This window comes from Choristoneura fumiferana, chromosome Z, assembly GCF_025370935.1.
Source record: "Choristoneura fumiferana chromosome Z, NRCan_CFum_1, whole genome shotgun sequence".
NCBI lineage: Eukaryota > Metazoa > Arthropoda > Insecta > Lepidoptera > Tortricidae > Choristoneura > Choristoneura fumiferana.
In genome coordinates this window covers 45,701,755-45,713,773 of record NC_133472.1, presented here as the reverse complement: position 1 = coordinate 45,713,773, position 12,019 = coordinate 45,701,755, and the positions used below count along the sequence as shown (strand labels likewise).

The window sequence follows — 12,019 nt, the reverse complement described above, 5'->3', positions numbered from 1 at the left end:
CGGTATAAAAACAATCCCTTGTCCTTTCCCAGGACGCAAACTATCTGCATACTGAATTTCATCAAAATCCATTCAGCGGTTGAGACGTGATGAGGTAACAAACAAGTAGACTTATATTTCGCATTTCTAATGTGATATAGTGGGAATAGCGGGATATGAAGCCTCGCTAAGACATTTAATACATGAACTGAAGCAATTACTTTGCTAACCCGCGTGTGATCAAAGTAATCGTTTCAGGGGCCCTACCACGCTCTCTTAATGCGATTCAGTTTAGGCTCTAAACTGAACTGCATCGCTATTTCGTACCACGACGTTACTTTTGCGATTCAGTTCAGGCACGGTTCAGCGACAGCGATACAGACATTTTCATTCACTCACTTCAAGCGGTTTTCGTACCATGACGCTTAACTTGAGTGGGAATTGAATCGCTTCAGTGTCAAATTTAGCGATTCAGTATAAGTTACTCATTCTGTCAATTCTTTTGGATCGCTTCAACTTCAACTAATGAAATAAAACGAATTCAGTGTTTTACGGTGCAAATAACAACTTTAGTATGTGCATAGCGTGTTAGTTCAACATAGAAAAATCCGCAAGCTGTTAAAACACAGTTGTCGGCAGTTTTTCAGATGTCGAAGGAATTATTATTTTTGGCATTTTTGGAATGCGATCTCATGGAGAATACAGGGCGAAAAAAAATAGGCTCCGTAATCGCAAGGAAAACAATCCGTTTGAACTCGGGGATTAAGAGTTCATTCGAAGATATCGCCTGTCGAAAGAGCTGACTCTAGACCTCTGTGAGGAGCTAAGGCCATTGCTCAAAGAACCTGTGAGGTCTACTGACTTAGATCTAGAGACGAAGGTAAACTCATAATTATTAGCTTCATTACGCCTTACGTATATGCACATTTGTAACTTTAACTAGGTTATGCTTTGGCAAAAGTACTTATTCGAAATACTTGATTATTGTAGGTATTGACTACGCTGTCGTTATATGCTGTCGGGTCGTATCAAAGACCATAGGTGATATAGGTGCACATTCTTTGGCGCAGCAAACAGTATCATCTGTTGTTGCGCAAATAACAGCCTGTTTAAATACTCCTCAAATGAGGAGGAAGTATATTGTCTTCCCTTCTACTCTGGAAGAGAGGAATGAGACAAGAACCCTTTAAGTAAACCTATTATCTGTTAGTATGTACAGTCAACAGCAGAAGTAGTTAGGTGGACAGTTGAAGAGCCCCCGGGCGCCACATTTAGGGGGCGGCAAAATACCATAAAAATTTAATGGTTTGTGTGAAGTTAGCAAGTTCTCAGCAGTGGGACGTGTATAGGCTGGGTGGGATAGTGATGATAGAGTTTAAAGTCACGCGCGTAGATCGCCATTAGCTAAGCTCTTACCAAGTTACAGTCCCCACATGGCGCCTTGACATAAGTAAGCCAAATAATTAATTATAGTAATTATTAATTGATGACATAATGTTTAAATGTGCTCTCGACGCAAGAGACGATCTAGACTTGTCATCATCGCATCTTGTAATTTTTCTACCGTTGATAATGGAACAGAAATAAATTATAAAAGTTTTTAAGTATATTAAATAATATGTATTTACAGGTGATTCCGGGTATCCCCTCAGGAAGTACATGATGACTCCCATTACCAACGCTGCAGAGGACTCGCCTGAAAGTCACTACACTAACATTCATGTTCGCGCTAGAAACGTAGTTGAAAGGACTTTAGGAGTTCTTAAAACTCGTTTTCGGTGCATTAGTGGCCATCGAGTGTTGAATTACAGCCCAGAAGTTGCTGGCTCAATTATAAATGCTTGTGCTATATTGCACAATATTTGCAATACAGCAAATCTGCCCATTTTAGATTTGGGACCCTTGCCTCGATACCACAATCGCCGTCTGCAGCAGGCGGCTACCGAGCCGCTGCTCGAGGACGCAGTTGTCATTGATGAGACAGAAAGAAGCAACCCACAACTGCGACTCGGTACAGCCATAAGGAATCGCCTTGTTCGCCGATTATGGGAAGGGAGATAATCCTTGTGTTGCATTTCTCACGATGATATAAATAAATACCTAAACCTTAAACGATTTTTGTTAACACTTATTATGTTTAAGACCCCGCAGACTATAAATAGTAATGAGAATCCCACCAAAAACATTTCATATACACGAGAGTGTATGAGTTATTTATTATTAGAGTCAAGCCCCTAGCCAGTACCCTTAGTGTAAGTTTTCGGTTACAAAATACGTCTCGATCGCGTTCGCGTTAGAATCTCAATTTGTATGGAAACACGAACAGCGCCTCTAGCGGAACGTTTGAGATGTTGTCACTATGTATTCACTCTCACGGAATTGGCTACCTACGGGACAGGCCTCGCCTAGTGTAGGAGCCAGTGAAAAGTATTGTGTATGAAGAGCTGTTAATGTACGTTCATGAACTTGCTACCATTGTTATTGTTTTTCACTGTTGTTTTTTCTTTTGCAAGAATGTTTGTATGTTCTTTCCATGTATCAGCCCTCCTGTAAACCCTACTTTATATGCAATAAATGATTACTTACTTACTTACTTATTCATTATTAGGCAAAAACTACGTAATTGCGGAAATCTTCTTTATGAATAACCATATTATATAACAGGCGTAAGTAAAGGAGAAAATGAACACGTTTGGTTTGTTTTCATTTTTATTTCACAAATAATTAATTTACAAAAATTCAAAGTCAAAGTCAAAATATCTTTATTCAATTTAGGCTATAACAAGCACTTATGAATGTCAAAAAAAATCTACCACCGGTTCGGAAAAACCTCTGTTGAGAAAAATCCGGCAAGAAACTCAACGAGGTATATTTAGCCAGTCTGTAAGATGGAACTTTAAGCTTCCCTGTGTTTCTAGTAGCCTTTGGGTTATCGACGTTAGTGGGAAAATCACATATGTTCTTCCTTACATACATGATTATTTCAAAAACATAATGCGACGGCAGGGTTAGGATACCTGTTTCCTTAAAAGAAGATTCACGCGTCTTCAAAAATTATAAATTGCTCTAATTGCTCTCTTTGGTAAGATAAAAATTTACTCCATGTCTGCAGCAGATCCCATAAAATAAGGCCGTACGAAATAATGCTATTAAAGTAAGCAAAATACATCGACCGTGCCGTCGCCACATCGGTTAGCATCGAGTGTTATTCCTAAAAATATTGTTGATTTTACAAATTCAACAGTTTGACCATTTAACTTTATATTAGAAACTGAATTCGAGTCAATTTGTCAACGAGAATTTAGATAGATTTTTAGAGAACCTGTCAAGACAATTCAGGCTACCTTATCTTGAAATTATATGGTTATGGTAGATTTAAATTTGGCGTTGGGGGCAGTTCTGGAACTGGTAACCTAAAACAAAAAAAAACATGGTACTTACATAAAAAAACATTGACATAGCAGAACATGAGTGACCGACTTTCGTTCAGTCTTTTGAATGGCGTTTTTTTTTTACAATGAAACGACTTACGAAGGCATAATATTTTCTACATACCAAATTTTCTTCCAAAAACTTTAGCGCAGTCGTAGGTATCGAGAAACCTAATAAGTACACATTCAACATACAGACACAATTGAATTGCTTGTTTGTAATGGGAGACTCTATCAAATTGGTAACTAATCAAAAAAATGCTCCTCACCTTGCTTGCAGTAACTCCTTGACTGCTTTAATTTCATTCCTAATTTCTTGCAACCCTGCGCGCAAGGTCTCATTTTTCTCCGGAGCTATTTCAATTAAGGCCCGGCGAGCCGTCTCTTGCGACATGGGGGGCTCGCGGCATCGGCGCCTGGGTCTCTGGGGCGGCGAGCCTGTACGTTGTCGTGCTTGGATGCGGGCTCTTGGATTTTGTCTCGGACTTCGTAGGTACTCACGACATTGTGCTTCTTAACTCCTCAATGATTTTTCAGTGAGAAAAGAGACTCGTCGATTAGTGACAGCGTAAACATTTTATTTGTAATCAACACAACGGTTGCTAAGAACGCGGAATGACATAGAGTTATGGTTTTGCAAAATAAAGAGGTTTTAGTATACAAATTTGGTTGCATATAGCGGCATCCCTTTCGCGACTTAGCGTTTCAGTTTCGGACCAGAGACAATATCGGTCTTTCATTCACCTGTAAACCATTGAGACTCAGCTCTGAGAAATAAACGTCGTGGTACTAATTTCGACGATTCAGTTTAGGTGCCTAAATTGAACTGCTCTGCGTTTGGATCGTTTGTGAAAAGATCATGGTACGCCTGCAGATCATTGATACGACCTCCGCTAAGTAACGCTTCATTCAATAAATTATTTAACTGGCATGTTGCATTTATTGTAAACTATTAGACTCGGCACAGTAAAAGAACTTGGCCATTTTGTTAAATGACACAACATTTTTTTTTCTTTTCAGAATTACGTTCTTCTTACTCAGAGAATCCCGAGCACTATGGATTTTGACGAAGGAAAAAAATGACAACAGTTTTTCGCTAAAGATTTTATGAGGCCATGTCGTAACGACCCATATAAGCTGTATACAATATGTATTAGTGATGTAACGAATATTCGCATTCGCATTCGCATTCGCGAATGTTCGCATATTTTTGCATATTCGCATTCGCATTCGCAAAATTTCTGCGAATGTTTTGCGAATATGAATATCAGAAAAAAATACAATTATTAGATAATACCTCTAGATAGGTTAATAAAATCAAAATGCATTCATTTCTTATCGTAATCACATAACCAGTCTTCACTTAATCATTTGGTATTATTTATTTATTTACTTTGCGATGCGTTCATTAAACTGGGTAATTCTCGAAACAAAGTGCAAACAGAACGCACTTCGTTCGAACGAGACTGCCATAGACAATTTGGCGCCAAAACGAAAAACTGAATATCGCATTCGCATTCGCAAATGTTCAAAAAATGACATTCGTTACATCACTAGTATGTATGACAAAAAAAGCCACAAGAGTGACAAAAAAATTAGGGACACTTTTTTCTTCGTCTATTGTACTCGTGATTCTGAGTAAAGGGAATCCAGAATTATCTCATTTTGAAAAAAAAAATTTGTTTCGTCATTTGAAGTAAAAATGCCCACTTATAACGCAACTTAGTATAAAGTATAGAAATAAATAATTAAAATAAATATCACAGGGCACTTGACACCACAATCGGTTTGGGACTAGGTCGATACCTAATCCCAACCTAAACAAAGCTTGTGCTATACATACAATAGACAACGGACCATTATAAACATACTTATACCGGGTGTGGCCTGTAATACGAGCAAAAAATTAAAACATAGGTCGTCCTCATCAAACTAAACAAGATTAGTTCAGCGACTTTTAAAAATAACGGAGTCTTTGAATTTTCCCTTTTTCACACAAATTAAATACTGCTATCAATGTACGCCATCCTAGAACACAACTGACGTCGCCTGTCACGCTACAAGCATCAAGCATTTTGCTTTACATTGCTTCTTCGAATAAAGTTAAAAGGGTAATAAAAATTTAAAAAAACTAATTAGTTTTTAAAGTCGCTGAACTAATGTTGTTCAGTTTGACGAGTATGATCTATGTTTTAATTATTTGCTCATATTACAGGCCACACCCGGTATAGATAAATACATATTAAACGTCCAAGACCCGAGAACAAAATATTCGTATTATTCATACAAAGTATCTGCACCGGCCGGGGATCGAACCCACCTCAAGCTTTATAGTCAGGTTCTCTAACCACTTGGCCATCCGGTCATCAAGTAGGTATAGTTTAATCCAACCTCCTCTCGATTCTGTACAAACTACATTCAGGTTTCCAGTTGTTTTACACACATACACAGACACGTACACTCACATACATACACGCACACACACGTACACACCCACACATTTTTCTTTCTTTTGTTTTTCTTATAACCTCAACTTGTGTTATGGAGCGCTCCTGATACAAGTATAAGAATAAGAAACATTTATTTCACAACTAACATAATCAATTAGGAAGTAACAAACTATTCCAATAACTATCTAAGTACGTTTGTTATGAAAAAGGAATGATGAGGTATGATGTTTACTTAATATGAAGTCCCAACCCTTAATTTATGTAACAATGTTGCTTTAGACGAGTGGAAGGAGAAAGGGGAGGCCTTTGCCCAGCAGTGGGACACTATATAGGCTATAAAAAAAAAGTTGTTTAATATAGTGTAGTGCGAAGGCCGTTAAAAAGTCGAAAAGTCATGCATTATGTTTTAAGCAACAATAATGTGCTTATCTAATAAAATATATTCCTATTCTTATAGTTGATTAATACCTAGTCTAATAACGAGTATGAAACATGGATATTCTGGTATTGTTCCTATACGGAGGTTCGGCTCAGTGTATTTATTCATGCGTTCAGCAAAATATTTGCTCGGCGTTATCCTCTAAGTAATGTAACGCGCCAATACGTCTCGCGTTGGTCTCACATAAAAATAGAGGGAATCTCAGATTCCTGTCAAAGTTGACAAATGGCTTTGGAACCTCAGTCTTCATGCGGAGATATGTGTAGTAAATCCGTCCTCATCTTGAAAATTCGGAGCACGCGAATTCATTCGAATGCTGTCGAACGCGTCTACGAATTATTGTTATTGACATGTTTGTATTAAATTAATAGGGTACATTATTTTATTAGTGACAAAAGACAAACGGAGACAAACAGAGCGGTACAGCTTAGGGATCTTTAAACAAGAGCGTGTCGGACACGCCGAAAATAGGGTTCCGTAGCCATTACGAAAAAAATCAAGTAATATTATGTACGTTATAACACAATTAAAACACTTACTACAGTCTTAAAATCTATTACCAGAAAAAGAGCGTATCTTCACGGCACTTTTGTTGAGAAGCGCAATTTTTCGGCAATAACTCAAAAACGGTAGTATACTTATCCGATCATGTTGAAACCAATTTTCGTTGAAAGTATTTATTAAGCGTTACCTTTACATATTTTTTGGACAAGCGGTTTACAAGATAAAGGGGGGGGGGCACAATTTTCGCTACTTTGGGAGCGATTATTTCCGGAAATCTCCACTTAATCAAAAAAGTTTTTGAGAGACCTTACTATCTTTTCAAAAGAGCTGTCGAACTATGTGCCACACGTTGATGCGAGTTAAAAAAATATTTTTTTTTTTTCAATTTCTGTTACCTGTATGAAGTGCCCCCCCCTATAAATATTTATTTTTGTAATTTAACTACAAAACTAAATAGCGGCTTTGACAACACATCTGTACTCCAAATTTCATTGATATACATCTTGTAGTTTTTGAGTAAAATGCCTGTGACATACGGACGGACAGACAGACAGACAGACAGACGGACTTGACGAAACTATAAGGGTTCCGTTTTTGCCATTTTGGCTCCGGAACCCTAAAAACTATCACTATCAGTCTCTCAAAGGGCTCGCAACGCAACTGTGGCAGGTTCCTTGGGTGGTGGTGATTGCTTCCCATGAGATGACCCGTATGCTCGTTTTCCCCCTCTAAGATATATAAAAAAACCAGTGGACGTCCTACGACTGGGATGATGTTGATCATCATCATCATCATCATCGGCCTATCTTAGTCCACTGCTGGACATAGGCCTCTCCAGTTGCACGCCACTGAGCACGATCCTCGGCCAGTCTCATCTAGTTTTTGCCAGCTAACCTGCGAAGATCATCGCTCCACCTAGTCTGAGGGCGTCCTACGCCACGCTTGACTCGATGATGTTGATGATGAGTATAAAATTAATAAAAATAGCTAGGTACTCACAGCCGTGGGGCTCTTCTTGTTCTTGGGCGAGAAGTGCTCGATGACTTCCCAGTTGGACTTCTTGGGCGCGGGTGTTCCGGGCGAGGGCGCGGCGCGGGGCGCGGCCGCCGGCGTGCTGCGGCCGGACTCCTCCCGCGGCGCCCCGCGGAGCGACGCGCAGCGCCGCCCGCGCAGCGCCTCCTGGCACAACCAACACGTCAGTACGTGGACACCGAAAATGGTTTGAACATGAAACTGCCGTGAGAGCGAGACTCACTCGTATTAAAAGATATTTAACCGGACAACTCGCGTCTAAATCGAGTTTAGCTCGACAACCCGCCGAGTCGCGCTCGCGTTGCTCCTAAGGGCTACGGATTAGCCCAAAACATGTCGAGCTTAACTCGATTTAAGACGTGAGTACATTACATTGCTGACAATTATAATTTTGAAAGAAAGAGAGAAAGAAAAAACATTTATTTAACGCCATAAAACAAACATAGAAACAAATGATTTTCAATGAGGACCTTTAACTAAAAACTAACTTAATTTTTTTTTAAATTGTATGGCAACACCGGCTTACACAGTTCAATCGTGTGCAGTTGAATTGTTTTAAGTCACCGCCAAAAACATACTTTGCAAATATGAGTAATGCATATTACTATTAAAATGGTTATTTAAAACCCTTATGCTACATATCCATTTTGATCAATGTCATGGTTAATTAACAGAAATACGTTACTTTAACCTCCCTTTATAAAGCCTGGCTGCTAGTAACACTGTATATGTGTAAAACACAGACGTGTTTTAGGAAGTACGCGTACTGAGTCTAATTAGCTAAGTATTTTGTTCTACAAATATTAACAGGTTGCTCGTCCCCCTCCCCCGGTGATCGGGAGCCGCCGGGGGCGAAAGAATAACAAAATAATTACGTTCCCTTGATAGACCCTTTTAAGGCCCGTTTATCGCCCACAGCAATCAAATATACAGAATAATTAATTAATCTGAACAAAGGAGGCTAATTACAACAGAAATCGGAACGCGGCCGGACCCGGTGTGGGATGACCGACCGAGCTATTACAAGGCTATTGCAGGTACGGGGGCTGATTACAGGGCCCTATTTCACCAACGTCTCAATTTTCAGTGACATAATTTCGAATGACAAGACAAAGCTAGATCGATTTTTCATCCCCGAGAACCTACATACCAAATTTCATCGGAATCTTTGGAGACGTTTCCGAGCCTCTGACAACAAGAATTGCTCGTATAAAGATATTAGATAGATAAAAATTTAATGATTAATAAGTTTATTAATTTCATATTATAAAATACAAAATATCCATAGGATTAAAACTATTACTAAATTAAAACAACTAAAACTAAAACTTTAATTAAAAAAGAGAGGTCATAACGCAGGCAGCATTCCCGCGTTGAACTGCGATTGAGATTCTTTGCGCGAGAAAGCTGCCGGCGCGAGGGTTGCCTGTTGCCTCCCTTAACCTATTGCTGAGCTCCCTGTGTAGCTCCAGCGCACCCTTACCCCAAGGACCTAGAGTCTCGACGCCGAAAGCAAAGAAATGATTAATTGTTAGAGAATAAGTCCTGAGGTCCCGCCATCTCCGTCTGGGCCTACCCCGCCTCTCCATCTGTCCCGTGGCACCCCTTCCGTGGCATGCTTGCTTAGCCCACCGCAGAGGATGCATTTATCGGACGCGACTAGGCCAGTCCTCCTTCAACCTAGCACTCATTATATTACGTTTAGGAGAAAGAAAGACACCTCACAGTTGAGACGAGTGCGAAGCAATAGCAACCTCTTGAGGACGTTGCACGAATGACTGACTGTCGTTTTTATGAATTAGTTATTGTAAGTCGAGAATCTGAACCACGTATCATCAGCCAAATATGTGGTCTAAGCTTGATAATCGTTTGCATGTCATAAACAATAATGCCAGTAGACGTGTCTGTCAACTTGAAAGTTCGACTAGCGAAATATTAATTTGATAGGAACTTGTTTAAAAGTTGATAGATCAAATTTGGCTGATGGTACCTCTTCATAATCATTTTCGCTTTATTTTCTCTGGTATGTGTATTATATCAACGTGACATTAGTAGCATAAAGATTCGAGATTCACTTTGAATAAATTTGGTCTCTCTTTTGTTAACAGTTGTTTTTCTAAGTTCTGTATTTTACTAACTGCAACGTCAATGAAACACGAGAGTTAGCAACTGACTGGTTTATTATAAATTGCAAATTACCCTCCACCATAACAATATAAATGTAGACGGTCGTTCCATCTTCTCCCTTCAAAACACTTATAAATATAAAATAAGTTTCATTTCACTTACTATTTATATAATATATCTACTTATATATTTGAATGAGTCTGTGCACGCTTAGCTCTATTCAATGCCCGTTGTGTGCGCGAGGACGCGCCCGATGCCTCGAGCGATGGCGAGCGGGGGTTCCGCGGCGACATCGCGCAACTAGTTACGGCTTCGGTTTCGCCTGCACCCGCGCCCGGCTTGTCCCGCTCATCCTCCCCTACGGAGCCATCGGACGCGTCTTCAAAATCGTCTTCAACATCATTGGATAAGTTCGGCTTCGATATAGACGACTCGACATCCTTGTCCTGGGGTACGGTACTGGTACGAGTTAATGAGAACCGGTCTTTATTGCACACTATTTGATCGGCGTGCCTTCGCCACTGTAATCCATTTCCCATATCAATTTTAAAAGACACCGGGCCGGTCTTCTCGATTACTTTACCCTCGGCCCATTTATCCCCCTTGACTGAGTAGTCTCGAGCCAGCACCGTCTCCCCAACGCGGATGTCGCGCGCGCCTGGCGCTCCTGCGCGGCGCGCGCCACCGCCGCCACGTCGGGGCGCAAGGCGTCCAGCCGCCCGCGCAACCGCCGGCCCTGCAGCGCAACTGCCGGTGAGACGCCGGTGGTTGCGTGTTCACAATTTCTATGTTGAAACAGAAATCGGTTCAGAGCCGTGGCGACGGCGTCGCCTTCGTGCACGGCCCTCTTGATCGCTTTCTTTACATTCTTAACCGCATTTTCTGCGGCACCATTACACTGGGGTCTATAAGGGGCTGAAGTGACATGTCTGATGTTATTCATTTTACAGTATACTTTAAATTCCTGTGAAAAGAACGGTGGGCCGTTATCTGTCACCAGTTGGGACGGTAAACCGAAACGAGCAAACATATTTCTGAATGCGTTTATTGTTGAACGCGCGTCAGTTTTTTGCATCTCGATAGCTTCAATCCACTTGGAGTGAGCGTCCACTACGATCAAATAACGGCGGCCGGCGCAGTCCGCGAAGTCGGCGTGCAGACGCTGCCACGGGTGCAGCGGGAACTCCCAGGGGTGCATGGGCGCTGCACGCTCCGCACGCGCGGCACAACTCTTCCAAGTCTCGATCCAAACTCGGCCAGTACACATAGCCGCGCGACAGATTTTTCATTTTATTGACGCCTAAGTGCCCCTCGTGGATCTCGTGTAAAACCTGTTTCCGAAGCACGGTCGGTATAACTATCCTGTATTTATAAATTACGCAACCTAATTCAACAGATAATTCAGTTTTTCTCGTAAAATACGGTTTTACATCGTCACAACTCGCGTTAGACGGCCAACCGAACTGTACATAACCCTTTATCTTACTTAGTAATGTATCTTTTTCCGTTTCCTTAGCTATAGTTTTAAAATCTACTGGTAAAATTTCTTCTATTAAATTTATGTAACTTAATTCTTTTACAGATCGGCTCTCTTGAGGTAATGGCAATCGTGATAACGCATCGGCCGGACCATTATCCGCCGATCGCACGTACTCTACACTAAAATCGTACGCCGCCAATCGTGCGGCCCACCTTTGTAGTCTGCTCGCGGCAGTCTGTGGTATTCCACCCTTAGTTCCGAAAATATACGTCAACGGTTGATGGTCCGTCCGCAATAAAAAATGTCTACCAAACAAATACTGATGATGTTTGGTGACGCCAAATAGTATTGCGAGAGCCTCCTTATCCAGTTGGCTGTAATTTTGTTCGGCCGACGAGAGCGTCCGCGACACACAGGAGACGGGGCGCTCGCTGCCGTCCGGGTAGCGGTGCGCCAGCACGGCCCCGAGGCCGTACGCGCTGCTGTCCACGGACAGGACCAGCGGCCGCCCCTCCTCATAATGTGCCAACACTCGCTTGCTTAAAAGGGCGCGCTTGGCTGCTAAAAATGCGCGTTC

At 41.3% G+C, this 12,019-nt stretch overlaps 1 protein-coding gene and 1 long non-coding RNA gene across 2 annotated transcripts in view; one reads left to right on the top strand and one right to left on the bottom strand.

Annotated features, from left to right (window-relative positions):
* The first annotated feature begins 247 nt into the window (after positions 1-247).
* On the top strand, positions 248-2,568 carry LOC141440320 (uncharacterized). Its single transcript, XR_012452687.1, has 2 exons — positions 248-859; positions 1,610-2,568. It is a non-coding gene; the product is annotated as an uncharacterized lncRNA (long non-coding RNA).
* Positions 2,569-7,790: 5,222 nt separating this feature from the next.
* LOC141430031 (uncharacterized) overlaps positions 7,791-12,019 on the bottom strand; it is a gene marked incomplete in the record, with an annotated part of 135,069 nt that continues 130,840 nt past the window's right edge. Inside the window, 1 exon segment of the mRNA XM_074090598.1 lies at positions 7,791-7,982. Coding sequence (XP_073946699.1) covers positions 7,791-7,982 — 192 coding nt within the window.